Source organism: Palaemon carinicauda, chromosome 28 (genome assembly GCF_036898095.1).
Source record: "Palaemon carinicauda isolate YSFRI2023 chromosome 28, ASM3689809v2, whole genome shotgun sequence".
Lineage (NCBI taxonomy): Eukaryota > Metazoa > Arthropoda > Malacostraca > Decapoda > Palaemonidae > Palaemon > Palaemon carinicauda.
This window is the reverse complement of record NC_090752.1, coordinates 47,468,110-47,495,609: the sequence shown is the minus strand read 5'-3', so window position 1 is coordinate 47,495,609 and position 27,500 is coordinate 47,468,110. Positions and strand designations below refer to the sequence as shown.

Genomic DNA, 27,500 nt, shown 5'->3' with positions numbered 1-27,500 from the left:
AAAACAAGGTTTAACTTAATCTAATTATAATATAAAATCTGTCTTGTGCAATATCTTCGCTTGGGATCCTATCACCCCTCCCCAATAATTAGTAGGTTGCATGTCTTCGAATTGCATAATATTGAAGCATTACATTGAAAAGAAAGCCAAATGGTAAAGAGACTCTTTAGCTATGGTAAGCAGCTCTTCTAGAAGTAGGATACTCCAAAATCAAACCATAGGTCTCTAGTCTTGGAGTTTATGTGGGTCCTGGGTAGTGCCATATCCTCTGTACCTCGGTCTGCCACTATCTTGGGTTAGAGTTCTGCTCGAGGGTACACTCGGGCACACTATTCTATCTTATTTCTTTTCCTTTTGTTTTGTTAAAGTTTTTATAATCTACTGTATATAGGAGGCATTTATTTCAATGACACTGTTCTTAAAATATTTTATTTTTCCTTGTTTTCTTTCCTCACTAGGCTATTTTTTGGAGCCCTGGGGTCATAGCATTCTGCCTTTCCAATTAGGGTTGTAGCTTATCAGATAATAATAATAAGAAGAAAGATTATAAAGGATGTAGTGTATCGCAGGGAACAAGCTACAACGGTGGCTCTCAGATTGGGAATTGAAAATGAATGTGCAGTAATCCCATTGGGGACTTAGGTCTAAGTTACCAAAGCAATAGTTCGCCTTACGTATAAATGTTAGGAAACTAATGACAACCACTTTGAGAACCTCTTCTAATTATAGAGGCCAAACCTACCTTGTATTAATCTACTTATCTCTGAATAGATTTAATAGTAGGTTATTTGTGCAAGAGTTTCTTTAGCTGATGTGTGTATACATTTTTGGACTCCACACACACACACACACACACACACATATATATATATATATATATATATATATATATATATATATATATATATATATAAATTATTTCCAAAAATCTATAAGCTGAAATACATTCGTTATTTTTGTCTTCTTTATATGGTGAATCAATGAAATGCTGGCATACGTTAATGGTAATGAGGTACAGAGCAAATAAATTCGTAATTCGTATGAACTTCATAATCTTGTAACCAACTTGGAAACAAACGAATAGTATCTAGACCTTTAAATGTTGATACAACAGATTGTGGTGTAAAACTTGCCCCCGGCTAGGGGCTGTGACCTGCGAAGGTTTGTGACCTGGGAAGGGGGTACGGGGACTTGCCCCAGTCTAGGGGCTGTGACCTGGGAAGGGGGTGTGGGGGCTTGCCCCCCGCTAGGGGCTGTGACCTGGAAAGGTTTGTGACCTCCGCTAGGGGCTGTGAGCTGAGAAGGTTTGTGACCTGGGAAAGGGTCCGGGGGCTTGCCCCTGGCTAGGGGCTGTGACCTGGGAAGGTTTGTGACCTGGGAAGGAGGTCCGGGGGCTTGCCCCCAGCAAAGGGCTGTGGCCTGGGAAGGTTTGTGACCTGGGAAGGGGGTCTGGGGGCTTACCCCCGGATGGGGGCTGTGACCTGGGAAGGTTTGTGACCTGGGAAGGGGGTCCGGGGTTGCCCACGGCTAGGGGCTGTGACCTGGGAAGGTTTGTGACCTGAGAAGGGGGTCTGGGGGCTTACCCCCGGCTAGGGGCTGTGACCTGGGAAGGGGGTCGGGGGGCTTGCCCCCGGCTAGGGTCTGTGACATGGGAAGGGGGTCTGGGGGCTTACCCCCGGCTAGGGGCTGTGACCTGGGAAGGGGGTCCGGGGGCTTGCCCCCGCCTAGGGGTTGTGACCTGGGAAGGTTTGTGACTTGCAAGCCCCCGGCCTGGTGGTTGTGACCGGGGAACTACTAAGTTAGGTTAGGTGGGTTTGTTAGGTTCTGTACCCGTTTACAAATCTCAAATGTGTTAAATAATCATGTTTGACCTATGTTCAGCAACTTACATGATCCATATATTTTTCCAACTGGTTATCTTGTTCTTATTTTGCATTTCTGACCATTATTATTACTGTAAATCACTCGTTTATGACATTTTCCCACCCTAAAAACCCCGGTTTCCCACTCAGTTCCCCCATAATCTCTGGTAACACAACTGAATTGGTATCATCTTTCTCATGCATAGTGCTTCTTAGCATCAAGTGTACTTTCTATTAATTTTTTGCTGGACAGTACGAAAAAAGAGTAAGGTTTTCACTATATATATATATATATATATATATATATATATATATATATATATTCCTAATATTTTGTCAAACTCAAAGTTGATTATTTAATTCATCAAAATAGTTTCTCTTTAAGGGAGAGTGGGGGAGAAATGGCCTGGGGAGGGGGGAGATATCTTAGGGCTGAAATTCCCCCTGGAGGAATAACAGCCCGAGCTGCTTTTCCCGGGGGGAAATCGATCCTAAGCTAATTTTCGCGGGGGGGGGGGGGGGGGGGGGGGGATTTCAGTCAGAGGGGAAAAATTCCCTGGTGCACTGGGTGTAAAATCTCAAAAGATGTGAATGAAAACTTTCATTTAGAGAAGCAAACACAAGAATGCCATCTAACATATGATTCCCCACCTAACCTAACCTAGAAGCCGTATCCTTACGTAGTTACCTAACAGGAGCTACGCAATCTCCGATTTAGACGTTATGTTTGCTTCCCAAGCGGCTTCACTCCTGGCCAGGTAACACTTAATCACAACAATTAGTAAATCGTAAAACGAGCTTCATATTTTCGTATATCAAAAAAGGTAAATAATATTTTTCACATGAAGAAAATCGACTTAACAAGTAATAAGAAAGTTTACGCCTGTCATGGCGAACTACTCCCCCCCCCCGTCTGATTATATATATTTGTTTCTTCTGAGGACAAAGATTGGCATATTTCAAGACATCGTGTAATGCAGAATTACGAAATGGGTCTATGACTGATTTTTAGACAACACACACTAGATAATTGTAATACTCAAATTTTCATCAGTATTTATCATAGAAAAATCGCGTAATTAACTAATAAAAAAATAAGCAATCAATACTGTATATTTTCAGATTGTAGACCTAACAGCCTGTGGAGATGAATAAGCGCCATAAACTAATGTGAGCCTATTTGAAACCAAAGCGTAATAACCTTAGGATTCTTAAATTGTATATTTGAAATCACATAGAAACAACTGATATAGATTAAGAATAATATCTATAGAAAGAACACAAGTTAAGCTATTAACTTGTTTAGAAATACATATACGTAGGCCTAATTTTCTTTGTCAAAGTAAGCTGATTTATCGTGGTTTTTTATAAAAAAAAATACTTATAGGCAAATGTATAAAAAAACAACGTTTCATGTTTTTTGCCAGTTAAAGAATGTCATATCTACTAAAATTTGATTACTGAATAAAGAAAACAATGTCCAAATTAAAGGTAATTAGAAATCATGTCACGAAAAATATCATTATCACTAGGGATTCTATTTATCTTTTTTTTTTTTTTTAGCGTAATATGAGTACTTTATTATTCCTGAATTTAAAAATCAGGCCGGCTCTATGAGTCAAGTTAATCTCCTCCTTTTTAACAATGATAATAATAACAACAATAACCCTAGTTGGAAAAGCAGGATGCTGTAAGCCCAAGGGCTCCAACAGGGAAAAAAGGAAATACGTAAACTAAATGAGAAGTAATTGATAATTAATTATACCGATATTTTATATCAGTAACAACGTTAAAAAAGATTTGTTATAGATATGGTATGTAGAGAGACTTATGTTAGCCTAATCAACATGAAACCATTCGCTGCAAGTTCAACTTCTGAAGGTCCACCGAATGTTATAAGTTATATAAATTCTATATACACGAATTAAATGGTAAAAATTATAATATAAAATTAATCAAGCTTTCTCATCCCGAAATCTCATTAAGACATAAATAAAGTCTGTGAAATACCTTAAAGAACTAAAACTTCAGAGGAAATCACCGTGTAGTGAAGCGTGGTCGCTTGTGCAAAGTAGCCAGAAATGTACTTGACTTGAAAGATGGCAGGCGAGGTGTTGTGTCAACATCGCTGTAACCGATAACTTCCGATGTTTCAACGACGGTGGCTTCAACTTCAGACGCAATATGTTTTTTTATTTCTTTTTTTAAAGACTAGCTGTCCTTTTTTATTTCTTACTGTATAGTATTTTCAATGTGATATTTTTATGCTATTATAAAGCAATTACCTTCATCAGCTAAGATGATGCATGCGACCCTATAAACATGTTTATCGAATCGGACAAAAAATATTCCGCATTCCAGATAGTCACGTACCTAAAATAAAAATGATTTTTTTGTGCGTAAAGTATGAGGGTGACGACCGCTTAATTTTTAGGAGTTAATCCTGTAATGCAATGGCATAAATTAAAAATAAGATTTATTATATTCCAACTAAAAAAAGAAAAAGGATAGTCAGTTTACCACTATTCAACAGGATAACAAATACACGTGTAGTGAGACCCCGACCTGCTTTGGAAGACAGGTGGGAACATCCGGATGCAGTCTCTGTAAAGACAGTAAGTAATCACACAAGCTAATGTAGTTGCAAATCTTCTGTCTATCTATCTAATAAAACATACCCTATAAGTTACACATAATTATCTGTTAATAAATATATTAAGATTGCAAAAATATTTTTAGGATAATTTGAATGAAATTATTATCAATTTATTTCCCTTATTTTTCTGGTATAATGAATGCAAGTCTGACAGACGTAATGTGTCCTAGAAATAACAGCTATATTTACTTCATATTTCAATATAATGTTAAAAATCATAACTTTTTGTGTGTGTGTGTGTGTGTGTGTGTGTGTGTGTGTGTGTGTGTGTGTGTGTGTGTGTGTGTGTGTTTTAAATGTTTAAATGATGGGAGTTGGAACAGAATAAAATATACTTGTGAGTTGAAATATAATTTTTTGAATTTAACTATTTCAGCTGTGTAAGAGCTTAAGTAAATGGAAACACGAAAGAAGTTACGAGATAATAATTTATTTCATAAATCCAATTATCAACCAAAATTACAGGTCACTCACGTTTCAAAGCGAAGAAATAAAGAAAAAAAAATACAGAGCGAAGCCTCGGTCTATAAATGACATAAACCGTATAAGTAGGCCTATTAGTCACATTTTCTATCAATATGTCGTATCCGTTGATGCACTTGTTATTTTCTATCACTATGACGATCAACCTAAAGTGGTATTTTCCCCTCAGATATTTGCGTCAAGAATTCGTGCAAAGGAACCACCATCACAAGCAATGACCTTGGTCGGAGCTTGAGAGGTTGCGAGTACGTCGATGGGAACCTGATCATCAACATTTCAGGAGGATGTAGGTATCCTTTTTTCTTCTTCTTCTTCTTCTTCTTCTTCTTCTTATTATTATTATTATTATTATTCAAATATATGCTAATCCATAAATAAACGTCATATGATTGATAAGGATTGGTGGCTTACTCAGGCAGGCACATACTAATTAGAATAGGGTATCTTTTTATCTGTATTGCAAGAGAAAGTATTATTTAATCTGCAATTACTGGAACTCTAATCATTGCATCCATATAGTCGTTTTAATTTTTTTGTAATTCCTGTCAAAAGATACTATCATAATCTAAAGTATGATCCGTATTATTATCTGTGAGGTGGAAAATGTCTTGAAACGAAGGCTTCAATAGTCGCATGAGAGTTATGGGGTCCTCTGACTGGCCAGACAGTAATGCATTGGATCCTTCTTCTGGGTACGGTTCATTTTCCCTTGCCCCCCCCCCCCCCCCCACACACACACTGAATAGTCTGGCCTGTTCTTTACATACAGTATTCTCCTCTGTCCTCTTACACCTCAAGGGGTTAACTACTGCACTGTAATTGTTCGGAGGCTAATTTCCTCTTGGTAAGGGTAGAAGAGACTCTTCAGCTATGGCAAGTAGCTCTTCTAGGAGAAGGACACTCCAAAATCAAATTATTGTTCTCTAGTCTTGGGTAGTAGCATAGCCTCTGTACTATGGTCTCACATCCTCTTGGGATATAGTTCTCTTGCTTAAGGCTACACTCGGTTACATTATTGTATCTTAATTCTCCTCTTTTTTTTTTTTTTTTTTTTTAAGTTTTTATAGTTTATATAGGAGATATTTAATCTAATGCTACTGTTCTTAAAATATTTAATTTTCTTGTTTCCTTTCCTCACCGGGCTATTTTCCCTGTTGGAGCCCTTGGGCTCATAGCATTCTGCTTTTCCAATTAATAATAATAATAATAATAATAATAATTGGTTAGTCATTCTCTGATTCAGGGAGTATATTGTAATTGTAAAGAAAGATGGAGGGAACGCATTCAAGCTGAGTGGAGCTATAAAGATCGTGATAATTTTAATGATAGTAATGAAATTTTCTTCTTACTCTTCCAAAGGGAACGTGACCCAGCAGCTCGAAGAGAACCTGAAGAACATCAGGAAGGTCACCGGCTACATCAGGGTGTCCGGTTCCAAGATTCTCTTCTCCCTCAACTTCCTGAAGAACCTGGAGGTCATCGAGGGCCAGACAAAGAAGGATAACCAGTAGGTTGCATCCTTTCAGTCAAGAGAAGTTGAATTTTTGAGTGGTTCTCGGTTATTGTTTAGGGGCCTTGTGGCATAGTACTTTCTTATTGTATCGGTCTAGAATTTTCGTTAAAAGTGGTTTTTATGTGATATCAGTCTAGGATTATTTTTAGACTTTTTTGTTGCCAAAGTCTATTACTGCGAGACGTTGCATCTTTTTGTGCTGTTAGTTTAGGATTACTGTTAGATAGCCTCCTTTCTAAATATGAGTCTATCTTAGATTTTCATGAATACTTAGCGAAATTAGTTATTATATATTCAATTGAAAATACAATATATGTAAAATTTTCTTTAGAAAAACGTGTGGGGCAAGGTGGGAAATGGCTCTGTGTTAAGAGTATTTATAACCCGTCTATCATTATCGTTCAGGTATTTGTTTTTATTTGTATAACTGGAATTATTGATAGCTTTAAATTTAGAGAATTTGCATTCTCTGTGCCACCAACAAGTAATTTTTATCAGAAAACCATTTACAGAATTCATTACCCATCTTTTCATTTTGTCATTTCGGTTTGCGATTATTTTTCTGTGTGAGGAATATTGTACAATCGGTCTTGAAAAGTATACAACGTTCCCATTTCTTTCCCCCCTTTCCAGGTACGTTCTCTACGTCATGGAAAACGAACACCTTCAGGAGTTATGGGAAACTCCCAGAAAACTGACGATCGGCAACAACGGAACGTTCTTCTTCCTCTACAATCCCAGCCTCTGCCGTCAGTTGATATACGACTTGGCTGATGCGTCTGGCGTAGCCAGAGACACCATGTACGTCTCGAACTCGACCAACGGACAGACCATGCCTTGTAAGAACTAGGTCTATCTTTTCGTATCTTTATACAAACATACGTACTTGAGCGCTGCTTGAGAGTTGCACCTGTTTAATTGTATCGGAGTTATTTATCTGCATGTAATTGTGTCATTTACAGGGAAGAAAATTGCATCTTAATCTATAGTTTTATATGTCTGTGTGCACAATTCATTCAAAATTTTGTTCTGGTATTATCCTGTTTACCCAGTTTCCACAATCGATTTGTTGATAGAAAGCTGAATAGATGGTATTCGTAATGAGCGGATTAGATTTGAGGCCTACATTGCAGTGGCAGAGAGAGAGAGAGAGAGAGAGAGAGAGAGAGAGAGAGAGAGAGAGAGAGAGAGAGAGAAGAACTTTTCTTGACTTCAAGAGAGAGAGAGAGAGAAATAACTACCATCTCCTCCTCCTTGTCATCCTTTTATCATATACCTATATATTTCACAAATTCTTTATTGTTCTTAAACTTGTATAAAGTAAATCTATATTTTTATGTTTTATAATGATGTAAATTTTTATGAAGGCACATGTAAATATCTAAATTTTAAATGTAAACTACAATGTAATTTGTAGTTATTGTAATAGCCAATGTAAATATTGGAATAAAGCTTATTATTATTATTGAAGGCTACGACTCCAAGATGCACGCTGAGGTCCACAATATTGAGGATGAAGTGGGCAAGGTGAGCGTGACCTGGACACACAAATATAAAGGTAACGATCGTCGCATGGTCATTGGCTTCTATGTCTACTACAGGGAGGCGCCCCACAATGTCACACTTTTCGGCAACAGGGACGCCTGTAACGATGAATCGTAAGTATAAATTATGCCCGTTATGATGAAATGTAAGTATAAAGGGCACCTGTAATATTGAATTGTAAGTTTGAAAGAAACCTGTAATAATGAATTGTAAGTATAAAGGACACCTGTAATATTGAATTGTAAGTTTTAAAGACACCTGTAATATGGAATTGTAAGTTTGAAAGACACCTGTAATATTGAATTGTAAGTTTGAAAGACACCTGTGATAATTAATTGTAAGTTTAGTATTCTTGAATGAATAAAGATAGTATTCCATAGATATAATTCATTTTAATCGAAATTTAAAAAAGAATAATTAAAAGTCCAAAAGAAAATTTAATTATTAAAAAAAAATATCATAACTAGTAATCCAGATATAGATAATCATACTTTTCCTTTAAGTATATTCCAAAATTAATCAAAATAATAGAAATTTTAAATACCGAAAATTAATGAAACCTATTCAAAGAAATCAATTTAAATCTTAATCGAGAAAATAATTGTAATGATATTCCTGAAAATTAAGGTAAATTATCGAAAAAAAAACAAGTAATTGAATCCATAAGAATAAGTTAAATGGAATTTGTGAATCATATAAATTATCGAAAAAATAATAGAAATTGATTGAAGGAATTGTAATCAATCTACTGAGGTTCAATTAGATGTGAAATTAAGCTATGGAAGTCGGACAGAGAGGAATACATTTAAAATCATGATAAAAGTTTTTAGAATAAATAGTCATTAGTACACAATAAATAAGTCCTTCATAATAAAATAAAGAAATAATTCCCTTCGGCCCATTTAATTTTAGACAGTAACTCCTTTCACTATAGAAAGCAAAGTTTTTAAAATGGAGAAAGGCTGACGACATAGCATAATAAATCCAAAAGCTTAAGGAATAGAATACAATAGAAACTTCACGTTTTATTACCTTCAATACAGTGTCATCTCACTCTCTGCTTTCAGATTGTGGGATTGGGATTTATCGCTTCCCACGAAGTCAAAAACGCAGTCTACAATTCTTCGGGATCTGAAATCATACACGCGCTACGCTGTGTATGTCATGGCGTATTATACCGACCAAGAAAAATCAGGATCAAGGTCTCAAATACTCTATGTGGAAACGTTGCCTACCAGTATGTTTTTATGTTTATGAATTAGTAATTGAATATATACAATAGAGGCATAATGTAGTATACCGGGGAATGTGTGTGGTAGGATTTTAAGAAAGTAACACTACACTGAGATTTATTGAAGAACAGTGAGGTCTTAGGCAAGGATCAGTGTACATGAAAATAGATGTTTGTTATGCGATAAGTTTGAGATTTAATGGAATAGTTTGCAGGGGGAATGCATGGACCAAGTAAAAGTCCATTGTAAAATCAGTGTGGAGGAAGTTGAGAATATATGGCATAGACGTTTTTACTATTGAGAGCGAGTAAAATATTTTGCTATAAAAGTGAATTTTTCATAGGTGAGTGAGTGACTATAGTCAATTTCTTTTAGCGATGCAGATTTGCACCGACTCGCAGCGGTGCCCATTTAGCTCGAAAAGTTTCCTGATCGCTGATTGGTTGGACGGGATAATTCTAACCAATCAGCGATCAGGAAAATTTTCTGAGCTAAAAGGGCACCGCTGCGAGTCGGTGCAAATCTGCCTCGATAAAAGAAATGAACTATAGTATCCTGTGAAAGTGTACTTGAGACAAGAATGCGTTTTGTCCATAGCTATTAGAACAGTCAGACAAAGGACATAGGTTCGCAGCTGTGGAATAGAAAGGAGTCCTGAATTCTATATAGAATGGTGGATGTTTGCAGATGGTACTGTGTTGTTTTGGGATTCTGATGGGAAACTAGAGTTCTCTTGCTTGATAGTACACTTGAGAGTACTCTTCTATCTTATTTCTCTTCCTCATGTTTTTCTAAGTTTTTAGTTTATATATGAAAGATCTATTTTAATCTTAATGTTCTTGAAATATTTTATTTCAGTAGTTCATTACTTCTCTTGTAGTTTATCTATTTCCTTATTTCATTTCTTCACTCGGCTATTTATCCCTGTTGGAGCCCTTTTGGCGTGTAGCATCCTGCTTTTCCAACCATGGTTGTAGCTTAACTAGTAATAGTAATAATAGCAGAGTAAAATAATAAATGAACTGTTTAAAGTGCTTGGAAAACGAGGCAAATTTAAGCAATTGAGAAATATATGCTGATAAAGCAAATGGCAAATATGGCTCAATGAAAGATATCAATAATGGAAGAACTGGAGTGACTGATTCGTAAGGGAGTGTGACGGTGCCGAGAGAAGGTTGTGAACTCAAAGGCAGTATGAAGGCAACTGAGTTACTTTATTATAGAACACTCTCCTTTATATACAAAAGTTCAAGGCAACAAGAATTTTCATGTTCAAAATACAGACAATGTTACAGAGGAGAAACAAGACAAGTCTTTTCAGGTTCTTTTTAGTGCGAGGGGAGAGCGAAGATACAAGCACAAAATGAACTATGTACGAACGTGCGACACACGGTTCGTACAGGAGTAAATCTGACCGGTGATGGAGAGATATGTGAAGAGGTTGCTTACAGGTGGTGCTAGAAAGGCAGGTAGGAGTCTGCAAAAGATCAAGGACAGTCTTGAATCAGTCTTGAATCATCGGCCATACATGTATAGGATTCGTAGCGTTGCAATAATTAGGACTGATTTAGGCATCTTTAATCTTTGTTCTTAGAAAAGTTCTTTAGATGAACTAAATTGAGGATGTCTTGATGTTTGGAATTCCTCATTTTTATCTAAATAGTGACAGTCTCTTGACACATTACATTTTATATATATATATATATATATATATAGATATATATATATATATATATATATATATATATATATATATATATAAATATATTTATATGTTTATATATATGTATATGTATATATATATGAATGTTTATATATATCATGTATATAATGTATGTATGTATATATATATATATATATATATATATATATATACATAATGTATATATATACAGTATATATATATATATATATATATATATATATATATATATATATATATATATATATATATATATATATATATATATATACTGTATATAGTCACTTAATTACAGGAAGCATTAGAAAAATGATAAATTTTGATCTAGCGCTTTCTGATCCTTCCCCAGCCAAAGCCAATGACAATTAATATATTGTGCGTTTCAGCGATAGATCGCCAATATATATATATATATATATATATATATATATATATATATATATATATATATATATATATATAAATATATATATATATATATACACACACTTTCCCCCTTGTGTATTGAGCCTGAATGCAATTGATTATTTTTTTTCTGCTTGAGTTTAAATTCGCCTTTTCATAGCTCGTGTGATTGCAGGTCCATCAAAGATCAGTGACGTCATCACCAAGCACCGCACGCCCTACAATTTGACCCTGGAGTGGAAGACGCCCTCCGAAATCAACGGCAACTTCAGCCACTACGAGATAAAGTACAATGCAACGATCAGGGAGTCCAGTCAGCTCGAATCAGTCTGTAGCAGCCGTGAGTGGGAATTCTTGTTTCTTATTTCTTTATCTTTTTTTTTTTTTTTGGAAGTTTTTATAGTTTGTATATGAAAGATTTATTTTAGTTGTTACTGTTCTTAAAATATTTTATTTTGATATCTTTCATTACTTCTCTTGTAGGTTATTTATTTCCTTATTTTCTTTCCTCACTGGGCTATTTTTCCCTGTTTGAATTCTTGTTTTTTTGTATATCAACACAGGCTTTTGTTTTCAGAACAGCTTAAGAAGAAAAGTAATCCGGGAAATCATCTTTGTTTTCCTAATGTTTTGGATCTATTAATGAAATAATATTTTCTTACTTTTGTTTGGTTCTTTTTTATCTGCCAGGTTTTCCTTACTTATTTTGCCATCTGGTACTTCTCTCTTTTGACTCTCCTTTCTCCTACATTTTATGCAAGGAAGTCAAGGAATTTGGTCATTAACCATTTAACGCTTACCGTTATTGCATTAAAATCACCGTATGTTATGAACAAATCTTCACCAACTTTGGTTGTGAAAATAACAACGCATTAAATGATTAAATCAGTGGTTCCCAACCTTTCTTTTCTGTCATTTCCCCCTTGCACCCAGTTCAACCATCCAGATTTCCCCCTTCATGCCCCGCCCAGCCCTCATGCCCACTCGCCTGCCTCAGAAATGGGTATGATATTGCAATTCTCCCCTTGAATATCATGTCAGTGAGGAATGATATGATCATATCGCAATTGAATGGCTAACAACAAATTGCCGCACGTACTATGTGGACATTTTCCGCTTGTGTTAGTTAGTAGGTAGTGTAATTATTTCCACCCTGGAAGCTTCAAATTTTCCCCCAGGTTGGGAACCACTGGATTAAATTATCAGTAATTTTATGTTTTACGAAACTTTGATAACATCTTAAATTCTTCCTTTGCAGTTTCCTCCACGACTACGCCTTCTTCGTCAGAGTCGGTCGAGAACCAATCCTACGTTGAGAGTTCGGGCAAGTGTTGTGGTTGCCAAGACCAAAAGCAGTACATGTATTTGGCCACAATCAAGAACAACCGACAGTTCATGATAGCTTTCGAGAACTACCTGGATAAGTTCCTTTATGCTAAGGTGTACGTAACAGTTGTTCGTAATATATGTATAGTTAGACACAGGTATTCCTGGCACATCTTTCCGAAGAAGAGCACCCTGTCATGTCTTTACTGCACGGCGTGTACCGAAACACTATAGTCAATTTCTTTTAGCGATGCAGATTTGCACCGACTCGCAGCTGTGCCCTTTTAGCTCGGAAAAGTTTCCAGATCGCTGATTGGTTGGACGAGATAATTCTAACCAATCAGCAATCAGGAAACTTTTCCGAGCTAAAAGGGCACCGCTGCGAGTCGGTGCAAATCTGCCTCGATAAAAGAAATGGACTATAGTGTAGGGAGAGGTGGCAGAAGTGGTGGGCGGGGCTACACAAAGGAACTCGTCGAGCAGTAAGAGTGTGTTTGTGTGCACTTTATGAGAGCGAGGTGTGCCAGGAATTCCTGTGTCCAGCTGTACGTAATATGTCTCATCTCTTTAGTAAAGGGCTCCCAACGTTTCTGAATGAAATTGATATTCTGATATAATTTTATCATTCACTCTCATTGTATATTACTTCCTGTATTGCGCAATACTCATTTCTCTTCCTCTGGTTTTTAAAGCTTTTTATAGATTTATATATAAAAGATTTTTTTAAAATGTTGTTACTGTTCTAAAGATACTTTATTTAATTATTAATACTTCCCTCGTAGTTTATTTTTTTCCCTTATTCCTTTCCTCACTGGGCTATTTTCCCTGTGGGAGCTATCAGGCTTATAGCATCTTGCTGTTATTATTATTATTATTATTACTAGCCAAGCTACAACCCTAGTTGGAAAAGCAAGATGCTATAAGCCCAAGGGCTCCAACAGGGAAAAATAGCCCAGCGAGGAAAGGAAATAAATAAAAGATGAGAATAAATTAACAATATATCATTCTAAAAACAGTAACAGAGTCAAAACAGCTTAGCAATAATAATAATAATAATAATAATAATAATAATAATAATAATAATAATAATAATAATAATAATAATAATAATAATATTCTCTCAGATCTAATGTACCCCCTCAAGAGTAAATATGTACCACTAGGGGTACATGTACCCCAGGTTGGGAACCCCTGCTTTTGTACGTTCGAAGTGTTTCTTCACATTTGAGCTGATCCTGCTTTTTGATCATCTGAACTCCTTTTTAAAACTGACTACTTTACTTCTCTGAACTGCTGAACCAATAGGGAGTTTTCTTTAATTTTTTAAGACTGTATTATTAGTTCTACTGCTGTCAGCAGAAGTTAGAATTATTGCATTCGATTCAAACCATTAAGCATGTATTATTATTATTATTATTATTATTATTATTATTATTATTATTATTATTATTATTATTATTATTATTATTATTATTATCAAACGTTCAACTCTAGAGGATTGCTACGAGTTCTAGGGAACCCAATAAATAGAGCAGTCTAGTAAAGTAATAGAAAGAAAAAAAGGGTGAGAATAATCCATATAAGAGAAAAAAAAAACTGAAATAGAATAATTGATCTCTGAAATGAGACTCTTATGAACTTATCCAACCAAAAAGTCCTATAAAAAATTATCTGGATGCATTAAGTACATATAATCAACGTTCATTCCTATAATAGTGTATGGTATCCATGGAAGTGGCTAGGCATTAACAGTTGTGGAGGGGTTGCCCCTGTCATAATAATATGAAAATCTTGTCAATAGAAGAATACATCTGAAAGCACGATCTTCAATTGTTTACTCTTCATCTTCGCCAGAGATGGCAAACCAGACTATCGCGTCCCGTCGACACTGACGAACCATTCCAGTCCCACTGTTGGGCCCAGTGCCACCATTCCTCCTACCACCGAGGCTTCGACCCAGTCGGCTATAGCTACAGGTAGGCTTGGAAGATTGATGACAGGTAAGATTGTCGACAGATTGGTTGAAAGATTGTCGACAGGTTTGTTGAAAGATTGTCGACAGATTGGTTGAAAGATTGGTGATAGGTTGGTTGAAAGATTGTTGACAGATTGGTGATAGGAGGGTTGAAAGATTTTCGACAGAGGGGTTAAGAGATGGGCGATAGGTTGTTGAAAGATTGGTGATGGGCTGGTTGAAAGATTTTCGAAAGATTGGTTGAAAGATTGTCGACAGATTGCTTGAAAGATTGGTGATATATTGGTTGAAAGATTCTCGACGGATTATTTAAAGGATGGGTGATAGGTTGTTGATAAGTTTGTTGAAAGATGATGACAGGTTGAAAGACCGATAACATGAGGGTTGAAGGTTTGATGATAAGTTGGTTGAAAGACTAGTGCCAGGTGGGTTGAAAATTTAGTGACCCGTTGGTTGAAAGACTGGTAATATGTTGGTTGAAGGTTTGATGACAGGTTGGTTGAAAGACTGGTGGAAGATGGGTCGAAAGAGTTGTGACAGGGGGTATTTGGAGTCCGGTTGAGGTTAATTAAAGATTAAACCACGTTGTATGTGGTTAAAGGTAATTGAAGTTAAATTGTGTTAAATCCAGTTGAAGACGGTTGATGTTAAACTGTTAAAGACAAAAACTTTATTGATGCTGGTCGGAGTAAAGCTGTGTTGGATACCAAAGCTGCTGGAGATTAATTTTATGAGAAGGGCTGAACTTATTCATAGCGAATTGATTAAAAAAAAAGGATAGGTTCAAGATAGTTGTAGGTAATCATAACAAACTGTTTTAGTTAATCATATCTGATTGTAGTACTGTTCGAGTGTGTGTGAGCTTGATAATGGAGTAACATAATCATCAAGGCTGATTGATGTTAACGACTTTGAATGGTTAAGATGGATAATAATTATCCACATTGAATAGGTTTAAATATAATGAAATTAACAGGATTAACTTGATTAAACTGACTGAGCGTAATGAAACCATATTGGTTTGGACAATCAAGATACTGCTAAAGTAAGCAAGAGTTTGTTTTTAATCTTGTGTAGCTTTTGTTATCATTTCGAATGCAAAAAAAAGAAAAAAGAAGAATTATTACGTCAGCTTGAAACCTTAGTATGGGGCTAGATATTTCATTATTCAATTACTTCAATTTGTTAAATCTATAGTTTCAGAAATGATTGACATTTTCCATAGTTCAAGTATAAAGATAATTATTCAACAACGAAGAATCTGAATAAAGACAACATTGATAAACGTATCACGTATTTCTTTCTTCTTTATGTTTTTTTTACAGAATCCCAAAGCGTCGTCGACAGAGGGACCAAAAATGATCAACAAAACCACAACCAGTGGAGAGGTAAAGTCCTTTCCCACCTCAGAGGTGAAATGATAATCTTAAAGATCAATATGAAACCCGTAATATTTGGTATATTGTAGAATTGAGGATGTCATCGGGTAACTGGTCAGACTCCAATAACATCATGAAACCTTAGAATGATGATTAAAGTCTTATCATAATTTTAATTCTTTAGTTTTTAGAAATAGGAAATTACAGTTCATTTTTCTTTACCCCAACCGAAGGAGTAGTCACAACGACGAACAACACGATCACTTTGAAGAAGTTGTGCCACTTTACGGAATACAAGGTGAGACCATTACTCTGCAATGTTAGAGTTAAACTCTTCAGAGTTAGCCCATGACTCTGCAATGGTAGCCTTTAACTCTGCATAGTTAGCCCATAAATCTGCAATGTTAGTCTTTAACTCTGCAGAGTTAGTCCATTAATCTACAATATTAGTCTTTAACTCTGCAGAGCTAGTCCAGAAATCTGCAATGGTAGCCTTTAACTCTGCAGAGTTAGCCCATTACTCTGCAGAGTTATCCTATAACTCAGCAGAGTTAGCCCATTACTCTGCAGAGTTATCCTATAACTCAGCAGAGTTAGCCCATTACTCTGCAGAGTTATCCTATAACTCAGCAGAGTTAGCCCATTACTCTGCAGAGTTATCCTATAACTCAGCAGAGTTAACCCATTACTCTGCAGAGTTATCCTATAACTCAGCAGAGTTAGCCCATTACTCTGCAGAGAAAACTCATTACTCTGCAGAGGTAGCCCATTAGTCTGCAGAGTTAATCCATAACTCTGCAGAGTTAGCCCATAACTCTACAGAGTCATCAAATTACTCTGCAAAGTTAGCTCATTGCTCTGCAGAGTTAGCCCATTACTGTAAAATGTTATCCTATTACTCTGCCGAGTTAGCCTATTACTCTGCAGAGTTAGTCTATAACTCAGCAGAGTTAGCCCATTACTCTTCAGAGGAAACTCATAACTCTACAGAGGTAGCCCATTACTCTGCAGAGTTAGCCCATTACTCTGCAAGCTTAGCCCATTGCTCTGCAGAGTTAGCCCATAACTCTACAGAGTTAGCCCATTACTTTGCAAAGTTAGCCCATTATTCTGCAGAGTTGGCCCATTACTCTGCAAAGTTAGCCCATTATTCCGCAGAGTTAGCCCATTACCCTGCAAACTTAGTCCATTACTCTGCAGCGTTATTAAATATATTGTGTTCCGTTTGGTGTTTGCAGAAATTTAGAAATATTCTTGAAGTAAGGGAAATGGAAGGAATATGATTTCTCTGGGTTAACTACTTGTTTACTATGTTTCGCTTTCATCTTTCTAGGTTTCCATCAGTGCTTGTAATAAGGACAAGGGCGGGAAATTGCTCTGCAGCATCCCAACTTTACATCATACGATGACGATGGCTGATCGTAAGTTTATTCTCCTTTTATTATTATTATTTCTATAGTACTTTTCTTGTACAGGAGAAAAACTTGATAAAAACCCAACATATTCCTTTCTTCGTTGGGTGTCTGTCCCTCTCCAATTCAGGAAAAACGCATGGTGATGGAACTTGATGAATTTTAAGGGTGAATTGTACATGTGTTTTCTAGTTTTAAAGGTTATTCATCACGGGCAGAGGCAAGGGACAGTACAATGCCCTAGAGACCAACCAGATAAACATGATCAGCTCCCAAGCTAGGACCAAGGAAGGCCAGGCAATGATTGCTGCGGACTCAGCAGGTAGCCCTAAAGGCCCCACTCAATCCCTAGCTCACAAAGACGGTGAGGTTACAGACTCTACGAGAAACTGTCGAGCTTGAGCGGGCCTCGAACCCACATCCAACAAATTGCGAGACAAGGTCGTTTCCTATTGGAGAAAGAAAGTAAAACAGTAATTCTGGTTTGTGTTGTTGACCAGTTCAGGAAAATGATCCTTGAATGAATAAGTTCATCATTGGAACATTTTTTTTCGATATCCTCTCATGAACTGGTTGAGTCTGATATGGTTAACCAAATAAAGTAGACTGGTTCAGTAGATAAAAATTTTGAAAATAAAGATAACATGATTAAGAATTAAGAAAAGACTTATGACGTATTTATATGATTAAAGGGCGTCACAGCGACAACGGTCATCAAAGCTGAGAAAAAAAAAAACCCCGAAGAGAAAATAGGAAATTCCTGTTTGAAACTTTAAAGGCTACTCAAAGTAAAAAAAAACCGACCCTAATTATGAAAAAGGGTCACATTAAAGGTTACTATGGGGTCTTTAACTTACAATTTATTATTTACGTTTTTAAACTAGAACAAATGGTCCCAGTAATTAACAATGATTTAACCACAAATGAATTTCAAGAGAAAGGGAGTAGAGGAAAGGAACCTTATCAGAGGCGTAGCTAGAGATATAGGGGCCCGGGACGGAGTTGGTAGTAATTTTAAATGTATACTTACATACTTTTATTTTCTGACCCTGCTTTGGAGGCCCCCCCCCCCCCCCCCCCCCCCCGTTTCCTTCTTAGCCTACCCATAATATATTCAAGACCTTAGGAATACCATCCTTAATAACTGCCTCAACCTTTTCTCTAGGGTCGTCCGCACTAACCATAGTAGTTTCCATTTACTCTCAAACTTTTGAATCATATTGAAATTCAATCTTATTATTATTATTATTATTATTATTATTATTATTATTATTAGAAGCCCGGGGGTACTTTAAAAAGCCCCTTCCAATGAGTCGAACTTCGACTCCCATAGGGCTGGCCCGAATAAATTCGGGAGAGATAAAAAAAATATATTAAATGTCATTGATAAAAAAACATAATTATTATCATTATTATTATTATTATTATTACTTGCTAAGCTACAACCCTAGTTGGAAAAGCATGATGCTATAAGCCCAGGGGCTCCAACAGGGAAAACAGCTCAGTGAGGAAAGGAAATAAGGAAAAATAAAATATTTTAAGAAGTGCAACAATATTAGAATAAATATCACTTTATAAACTATAAAAACTTTAACAAAACAAGAGGAAGAGAAATAAGATATAAGACAGAACAGTGTGCCCGAGTGTACCCCCAAGCAAGAGAACTCTAATCCAAGACAGTGGAAGACCATGGTATAAAGGCTATGGCACTACCCAAGATTAGAGAACAATGGTTTGATTTTGGAGTGTCCTTCTCCTAGAAGAGCTGCTTACCATAGCTAAAGAGTGTCTTCTACCCTTAACAAGTCAGAAATCGAAACCTATCACAAATAGATATTTAGATTCTATTTATTAATTTTGTGTCTATTAAAAACATTAATATTTCAAGAGCAGAAAAATACTCAGAATCAGATAAAACTCTGGATAAAGTTTTCTTACCAAAATATAAATCTCTGTGTTTTTAAAAGCGTACGTTTGATAAATATGTGTTGGATGGTTAAATAATTGTGCTGTTACCTAATGCCCTACCAATTAGGGTTGTAGCTTAGCAAGTAATAATAATAATAATAATAATATAAACGTGATGACCGCCTATGCAACAACCCACACTAGGACCAAGGTGTACCTGGCAGTGCTTGAATAATGACTCAATAGACTGTTAGTCATTGATAATCCCATCAAGAGCCACAGATAGCTGTTGATGACATCATACCTTTAACATCCAGCATGCGGAATTAACCCATTTCTTCTGTATTTTCACGAATTAATGAACTGCCTTGTTATGAATAAATAATGAACTAAACATGCATTTCTTCTGATTTTGTCAGCCATGTTCCTTTGTCTTCATTTCATATGACAATAGTCTATTAACTTTTGGCGTGGCATTTTCTTTTCAATGATTGTCTGCAGTGGCGTAGCCAGAAATCTTTGATGGGTTGTGTGCACTGCAAATTTTTTAGCTAAGCATTTATAAAGAGATTTGAAAATGGGACGTTAATTTATAATATTAAAATACAAGAAATCTCTACTGTAATACATTGTAATAAAGTGAAAATTTTAGAAATCAAAAACTAAAACTATATTTCAGAGAGAGTTTTGATGTCAGATTTTCGTCTTAATCATTATTGCCAAGATTTTTAATTTTGCGAATTTCTGCCCAAGAGAGGTATGTAGTGGGGGGGGGGAGGTGTCCAGACCCGAAGACCCCGTCTTGACTACGCCTCTGATTACCTGTAACATATCTCCTTTATTGCCATTTTTTTTTCCAGCGGAAATGGACAGGATTACGGACTTCAAGATATGGCCGGAAGAGGAATACTTATCCGAAGACAACTTCGCTGCTCGAAGGAAGGCGGCAGGGGAGATCGCCGAGTCTTTCAGGTCCAATGCTCAGTGCCACGCTTACAACTACACCTATTCAGTTCCCGACGAAGTCCCTGTGGTTAATACGTCCGGCAGTAGTCTTTACGGCAAGAATCTGGTCCTCAGCTGGACGCCCCCTAAGAATCCGAATGGCAGACCTCAGTATTATATCATAAATGTCGCTGATATTGACGGCGGCGAGGTCAGTTCCAATAAGGATTTTTTTCTTTTCGGTGATGTACAGTTAAAAAAAAAACCGCACAATTTCAATCGGAAATTCTCCGTAAAAAGTATACTATTTTCAGCGGTATTTCAGTAAAATACCAGCGACCGTAATTTTATCACACTTTGTTCTTATATTTTACGGGTTGGTGACTATAATAACCGTAATATCACTCCTTTACGTCAATACTTGCTTTTTTAAAACGGTAAAAATCCTGGAATAAATGTTGCCACGCACTTATCGCTTTTTAATGCAAACTTTTAACAGTGTAGCTAATGGGACGGGCAATACTTAGTGTCCTGGTCTGACCCAAATTGCTGAATAAAACGTTGATATTAGCAAGTTTGATCAAGCGGAAGGAAACGAAAGAAAGAAGGGGGATGGGAAAGGGTAGGAAAAAAGAAGCTGGAAGGGAGTTCCAAAGCACAGTAATGGAGGGAAAGAGGATTACGAGTATCGTAATATTCGTTGGCAGCAATCTCAGACCTCCTGTTTTCCAGGACTTTGGTAAAACAATTATATTTGTTATAGTTAGCCACTAAAAGGATGAAATAATTGCTATTTATTATTCATCTTCTAGATTTAATATGCTAGATATGGTTGAAAATTCGAAAAGATATGTCGAGAATTAAATCAGGTGAGATGAACCTATTCGAAACTTATAATTAATTATGCATTAGTAATAATTTAGAAATGACCAATTAACGCTAATAAACATTCCCTGTTGAACTGTTTATGATTTTTAAGCAAAATCATTGTAGCTTCGGCTTATGGCAAAATTGTCTTACAACCGTAGAATTGATGAAAGTCAGTTTTAATAGTCTGAAGAAGTAATTAATTAACAAAATGATATATCATTCCATGGCTCAAGTATTGTTCATTATATAGATCAGTGGTTCCCAACCTTTTTCCTGTCATTTCCCCCTGCACCCTCTGCAACCCTCCAGATTTCCCCCTTCATGTGTATGAGGGAAAGAGTAGTTGAAAAATACTGTGACGACTTACTAATTTATTTTTCCATTATACAAATATACTGATAAACAAATAGTTACAGAGTAAAATCGACAGAGAGCGGTTAGTAACAACTAACCGCATAGCCATAGAGCTATGCGGTTAGTTGTTACTAACCGTTCTCTATCCATTTTACTCTGTAACTATTTATTTATCAGTATATGGAGAGCGGCTAGTAGCAAAATAAAAGGACTTTTGTTTATTCTTCTACTTCAAAATTGAATTAGTGAGAAGGTTAAGGCTGCTTCTTGTGCACCAGTGTATTAATATCAGGGCTAGTTTTGGCATCTGATATTTTTTTAGTTAGTAGGTAGTGTAATTATTTCCCCCCTGGTAGCTTCAAATTTCCCCCCCCTGGGGGAAATTTCCCCCAGGTTGGGAACCACTGATGAAGATAATCTATATCATAACTTAAAAGAATGTTACAGTTCTAAAAGTGCCAAGAGTAACCTGACCTGTGGTTCTGTTTGTGAACAGCGAAATGAACTCAAACCTCGATGTATATCCGAAGAAGAGGCGAGGAAGAACGGATACACGCACAGGCTCGAGAATCTCTATCCGGGAGACTACAACATATCCATCCAACTGCGGTCGGAGGGCGACAGTGGTGAAATGACGTCACTAAGGGAAGTGGTTAGTATTGCTTTGTTATCTTTACATGCAAATCTTTTCTTTAACCCTTTCGGTGGCATTGGTGATTTAGTGAAATTCTAAAAATGGAAAGTCTCTTTTAAAATCGCCCAAACTATACGAAGTTGATATCTATTAGGAAGGCCTAGGCTCCGTTATTTTCTAAAAATCAAAGTAATTTTTTAGGATCATCTCTTCAGAAGGGAGGATCTATCTATAGTCAATTTCTTTTAGCGATGCAGATTTGCACCGACTCGCAGCGGTGCCCTTTTAGCTTGGAAAAGTTTCCTTATCGCTGATTGGTTAGACAAAGTTTCCTGATCGCTGATTGGTTGGACGAGATAATTCTAACCAAACAGCGATCAGGAAACTTTTCCGAGCTAAAAGGGCACCGCTGCGAGTCAATGCAAATCTGCCTCGATAAAAGAAATGGACTATAGGCTCCATCATTGCCATGTGCTACATTTGGAATCAAAGTCATTTTTACTGTCAACTCTCTTCTGAATTGGAAGATACAAATCAATTATCAACAAGATAGCATTCGTGTGGTCTGAAAAGATTTTCCTACATCAAAAGTTTCGTTGAATTCACCACAGGCAGTGAAAGGGTTAAGATAGAAAAACATGCCGACAGATTTCACATTTGAATTGTAGATATTAGAAAGAAGAAAAAATACACCAGTTCTATGAAATGTAACAAAAACCCCCGTAATGTCCCAGATTCATGATCCCTACCTGGTGTGGATCATCGTGGGTCCCCTGATGGGAGGAGTGATTGTGGGCGTGTGCATCATGAAATTTCTTCTCTGGAACAGAGAACGGAGGCTGAGAGCTGATCTGATAGGGCGCTGTGTCGTCTCGACAAACAGGCAGTATGGAGGTGAGTTTATTATAGGACTTTGTTATTACCTTAAAGTCGTAAGGTGTCAAAGAAAACAAGAAGCTTGGTGGATTCTTTGAACTAGAGTACACTCTGAACTAGACCAAACCAATTTTGACAGATAAAACTGGATATGAACACTTATGCTCATCTTAGTATATTTGTATTTATCTATATATACACATACACACACTCACACACACACACACACACACACACACACACACATATATATATATATATATATATATATATATATATATATATATATATATATATATATAAACATTTATATTTACTATATATACATGTGTATTCATCCCTGCCTGTTTAGTTTATTTATTTGTTTGTTTGTCTGTGAGCAACTTTACACAAAAACTACTGTATCGATGTTGACCCAACTTAATAGCCATGTTGTGTATGACCCAAGGACGAATATGTAATAATTTGGATGAATTAAATCAAGAGTTTAAGTTCGCGATTTGAAAATAATCGCAATGTTACTCGTAAGAAAATGGCAAATATTTTATTAGTTTATTTTGAGTTTGTGAACAACATTTCGCAAAAACTACGGAACCAGTTTCAACGAAATTTGGTGGACATGTGGGGTATGACCCAAAGACAAATTCATTAGATTTTGTAGGAAAAAAATTAAAACTTTATTTCATAGAGAGTTTTGATGTCAGATTTTCGTCTTAATCGTTATTGCCTAGACTTTTAATTTTGCGAATTTCTGCCCAAGAGAGGTATGTGGGGTGGGGGGGAGGGGGTGGGTGTCCAGACCCGCGAAATGAACTCAAACCTCGATGTATATCCGAAGAAGAGGCGAGGAATAAAGTGGAGTTAAGAGCAAAATAAGACTGCCTGGCGTGGTGAAGGCATGCTCTCTACTGACTGTCCCTTTAGTTCAGACAATATTCTGGAGGTTGGTAGATTATCTGGGATTATTTCTAATAGTTAGCCAAGATTCATTCCGTATTCGGGAAGCATTCTAGCGATTGACAGCTTATCTATGCTGATATTTTTTTTTTTAATCAAATTAATTTTTTGTTTTCCTCTTTACTTGCTTTCCTTTCGTCATGTGCGTTGGAGTACCTATTTTGCATTGCTAAATTAAACACGTCAGATTTATCTCTTTTTTACAGTAGTGTTTATTTTCTTTCATAATTTGACTCTCAATATTTTATGATCCCTTACCTTTAACATATTCAACACTTGAATTTTTAACTTTATGTCCGCTTGTCGCCTAGGGTTGAAGGAAGTGAAGTAATAAATAGAAGAAGCAGGAAGCGGTAATAGAATTTTTGCTTCTTAAAGGAAGTAAAATTGTAATAGCGAGAAGATAACAGAAGCAACGAGAACTTGACAGGAGAAAATAGACATTTGTATCTATCATAAAGGGCTAGAAAGCCTAACTTGATGGAAAACATGAACGAGACCGAAAAATGAAAGATATTGTAACATTAGTAACATATCAGTTATTCTTTTAGTAGTATAGTACAAGTGTTCTCTACTAATGATATCTAGAATGTATTTTTACAATATTTCAAGAAATTTAAGAATTGTGTTTATGCAAAAAAAAAAAAAAAAAAAGAAAATTAAGAATTGTTTATGCAAAAAAAAAAAGAAATTTAAGAATTGTGTTTATGCAAAAAAAAAAAAAAAAAAAAAAAGAAATTTAAGAATTGTGTTTATGCAAAAAAAAAAATTAAGAATTGTGTTCATGAAAAAAAAAAAAAAAAAAAAAAAAAAAGAGGATAAGAAAACCACACCACTAAACCACGTTTGCGAACTATTGTACTCTTTAACCCACCAAGTATATAACACATTCTTAACAACTGTCGTAACAATTACAACCAGATAATACATTTTGACATTCCCACCTTTTTTTTTTTTCGCCCAGAGCTTCTGGTCTGCACTCAGGGTAAGATCAACGAAAAATACGTCATAGACCCCAACGCCCTGGAAATTTTCTTCGACCGGAAGCTGGGCAAGGGGTGCTTTGGTGAGGTGTTCCAGGGCGAACTCAAGCAGCCGTCAGGCGTCACGAGGAAGGTCGCCATCAAGGACGTCAACAGACCAAATGCTTTTCACGAGGCGAAGGGCGCCTTGGAGGAGGTACACCACATGCAGTAAGTCCTATTAGAGTTTGTTCCTCTTAGTTGAAACTTTTCGTTTATATAGTGTTAGTTTATCTTCGTGTATTCATAACTTTCATTAGGTCTTCCAAATTGAATGACTCGAGTCTCAACAATTTTGTATCAACGTTATGATGGTTTTTATTTAAAGGTTAGATATTTAACGTCATTTTCTCTCCGTCTTTTGTGATGATTCTCTTTTGAAGGGCGTAGTCATTTAGAGTAGTCTTGTTTTCTAAAAAGCATGAAATTATCAAAGAAATAAAAACACGCTAGATTTACCTTCTGTTAATCAACATTTCTTACAAAGAGGAGCATTAAGAAATACTGTATATTAGTTTCTCCTACTTGTGAAGATGAATAAAAAAGCTATTGATGTATCCCATTTACCTAATTTTGTGAAAAAAAATAAAACAATTTACATCTTTTCCACACAGAGATATCAATTCGCATTTCATAGTGCAACTTGTAGGGGTCATGACGAAGATGCCCTATATATACGTGGTTATGGAGCTGATGGAGAAAGGTGACCTCAGGTCATTTTTGCTGTCAGAAGAAGGCATGACCGTCACACCTCCGGTTAGTTCTTTTTACTTTCATTGATTTGAGAAATAGACTAACTTTCTTTCTTTTCTTTTATTGAAGTTAATTCTGTTTTCCTCGTCTTCATATCTGTTGAAAAAATAAGATTACCAAACAATTCTTTTTCGATGAATGAGTTAACTACTGCACTGTAATTGTTCAGAGGCTCCTCTCTTCTTAGTGAGAATATAGCTACGGTAAGCAGCTCCTTTGGAAGTAGGACACTCCAAAATCAATCCATTGTTCTCTAGTTATTGATAGTGCCTCTGTACCATGGTCAGGCATTGTATTGAGTTACAGTTCTCTTGCTTGAGGGTACACTTGGGCACACTGTTCTATCTTATTTCTTTTTCTTTTTTTTAATCATTCATAGTTTATATATGAAAGATTTATTTTAATGTTGTTGCTCTTAAAAGATTTTATTTCATTTGTTAATTACTTCTCCCGTAGTTATAGTTTATTTATTTCCTTTTTTGCTTTCCTTACTTGGCTATTTTTCTGTATTGGAGCCCTGGTTTTCCAACTAGGTTTATAGGTTAGATAATAATAATAATAATAATAATAATAATAATAATAATAATAATAATAATAATAATAATAATAATAATAATAATAATAGTTTAAACAAATAACCGATTTCTTGCCTTTTTCGTTGAAGAAACTTCTGTTGTCTTTCCTTACGTTATTGAAAAAATTATCAATTGTCTTTTTCTCCTCCTCGAGAATAGAGTCACTGCCTTCAGTCAACGAAATTCGTAGTTGAAATTGTATTTTTGCAATGTATTTAAACCAACTATTATTAGTGATGCCATTGAGATGTTAAATCGGGGTCGTAATTATAATCCTCCATGTTTCAGAAAATGATAGAAATGGCGATAGAAGCCGCCGATGGAATGGCTTACTTAGCTGCCAAGAAACTGGTGCACAGGGATTTGGCGGCTCGCAACTGCATGTTGGACGCCTCGCTCACGCTCAAAATAGGAGATTTCGGCCTCACGCGCCAACTGGTGAAGGATTACTACAAAAAGAGTAAGTCGATAGATATAGTACAAACTAGAACGGGCACTCGGTAGACTGCATACTTTTGCCTATGTGGCACCCTAGCAGTACCAGCTGAACTCGGCTGAGTCCCTGGTTAGGCTGGAGGAACGTAGAGAGTAGAGGTCCCATTTTTTGTTTTGTTTCTTTGTTGATGTCGGCTACCCCCAAAATTGGGGGAAGTGCCTTTGGTATATGGATGGATATCACAAGATCGGGAATGGAATTATGCACATTTTTGGCACTAGTTTCATGGGAATCAGATAGAAATTGGCCACGATATGGCAAACAGAAAATTTTTAACCTTTATCGTGACCATGGCCTTGAATTTTGACCAAAAGACTCCAAATATCTAATCAAATTGCCGTTAGATCATGGCCAATCATCCCAGTAAATTTCATGTGATTGGGTCAAGTAGTTTTTGAGTTATGCGAATCATAAACACACAAACACAAACTGATACACGCTTATATCTAAACATAACCTCTGCAACGAAGTTAGGAAAAGTAATGACATGGTTTACTACTACTACTACTACTACTACCTCTACTACTACCTCTACTACTACCATACTAGGTATGCCTTCTCCAAATGTAAGGTTTAATAATCCACAGTTTTCTTAAAGTTATATTCCAGCTGTGACGAGG

At 36.1% G+C, this 27,500-nt stretch overlaps 1 protein-coding gene across 5 annotated transcripts in view; it reads left to right on the top strand.

The window, feature by feature from the left end:
* Positions 1 to 27,500, top strand: part of LOC137621565 (insulin receptor-like) — a 72,148-nt gene that overhangs the window by 35,424 nt on the left and 9,224 nt on the right. For 2 of the 5 annotated variants that reach the window (XM_068351961.1, XM_068351965.1), the window contains exons 7-24: positions 4,396 to 4,477; positions 5,171 to 5,287; positions 6,361 to 6,508; positions 7,148 to 7,353; positions 7,986 to 8,172; positions 9,127 to 9,296; positions 11,574 to 11,738; positions 12,657 to 12,840; positions 14,579 to 14,724; positions 16,025 to 16,111; positions 16,312 to 16,376; positions 17,412 to 17,499; positions 20,259 to 20,554; positions 22,064 to 22,219; positions 22,936 to 23,095; positions 24,999 to 25,227; positions 25,671 to 25,812; positions 26,673 to 26,844. In XM_068351961.1, coding sequence (XP_068208062.1) covers positions 4,396 to 4,477; positions 5,171 to 5,287; positions 6,361 to 6,508; positions 7,148 to 7,353; positions 7,986 to 8,172; positions 9,127 to 9,296; positions 11,574 to 11,738; positions 12,657 to 12,840; positions 14,579 to 14,724; positions 16,025 to 16,111; positions 16,312 to 16,376; positions 17,412 to 17,499; positions 20,259 to 20,554; positions 22,064 to 22,219; positions 22,936 to 23,095; positions 24,999 to 25,227; positions 25,671 to 25,812; positions 26,673 to 26,844 — 2,800 coding nt within the window. The remainder of the gene's footprint in view (positions 1 to 4,395; positions 4,478 to 5,170; positions 5,288 to 6,360; positions 6,509 to 7,147; positions 7,354 to 7,985; positions 8,173 to 9,126; positions 9,297 to 11,573; positions 11,739 to 12,656; positions 12,841 to 14,578; positions 14,725 to 16,024; positions 16,112 to 16,311; positions 16,377 to 17,411; positions 17,500 to 20,258; positions 20,555 to 22,063; positions 22,220 to 22,935; positions 23,096 to 24,998; positions 25,228 to 25,670; positions 25,813 to 26,672; positions 26,845 to 27,500) is intronic. The other 3 variants (XM_068351963.1, XM_068351962.1, XM_068351964.1) reach the window with 3 other exon arrangements.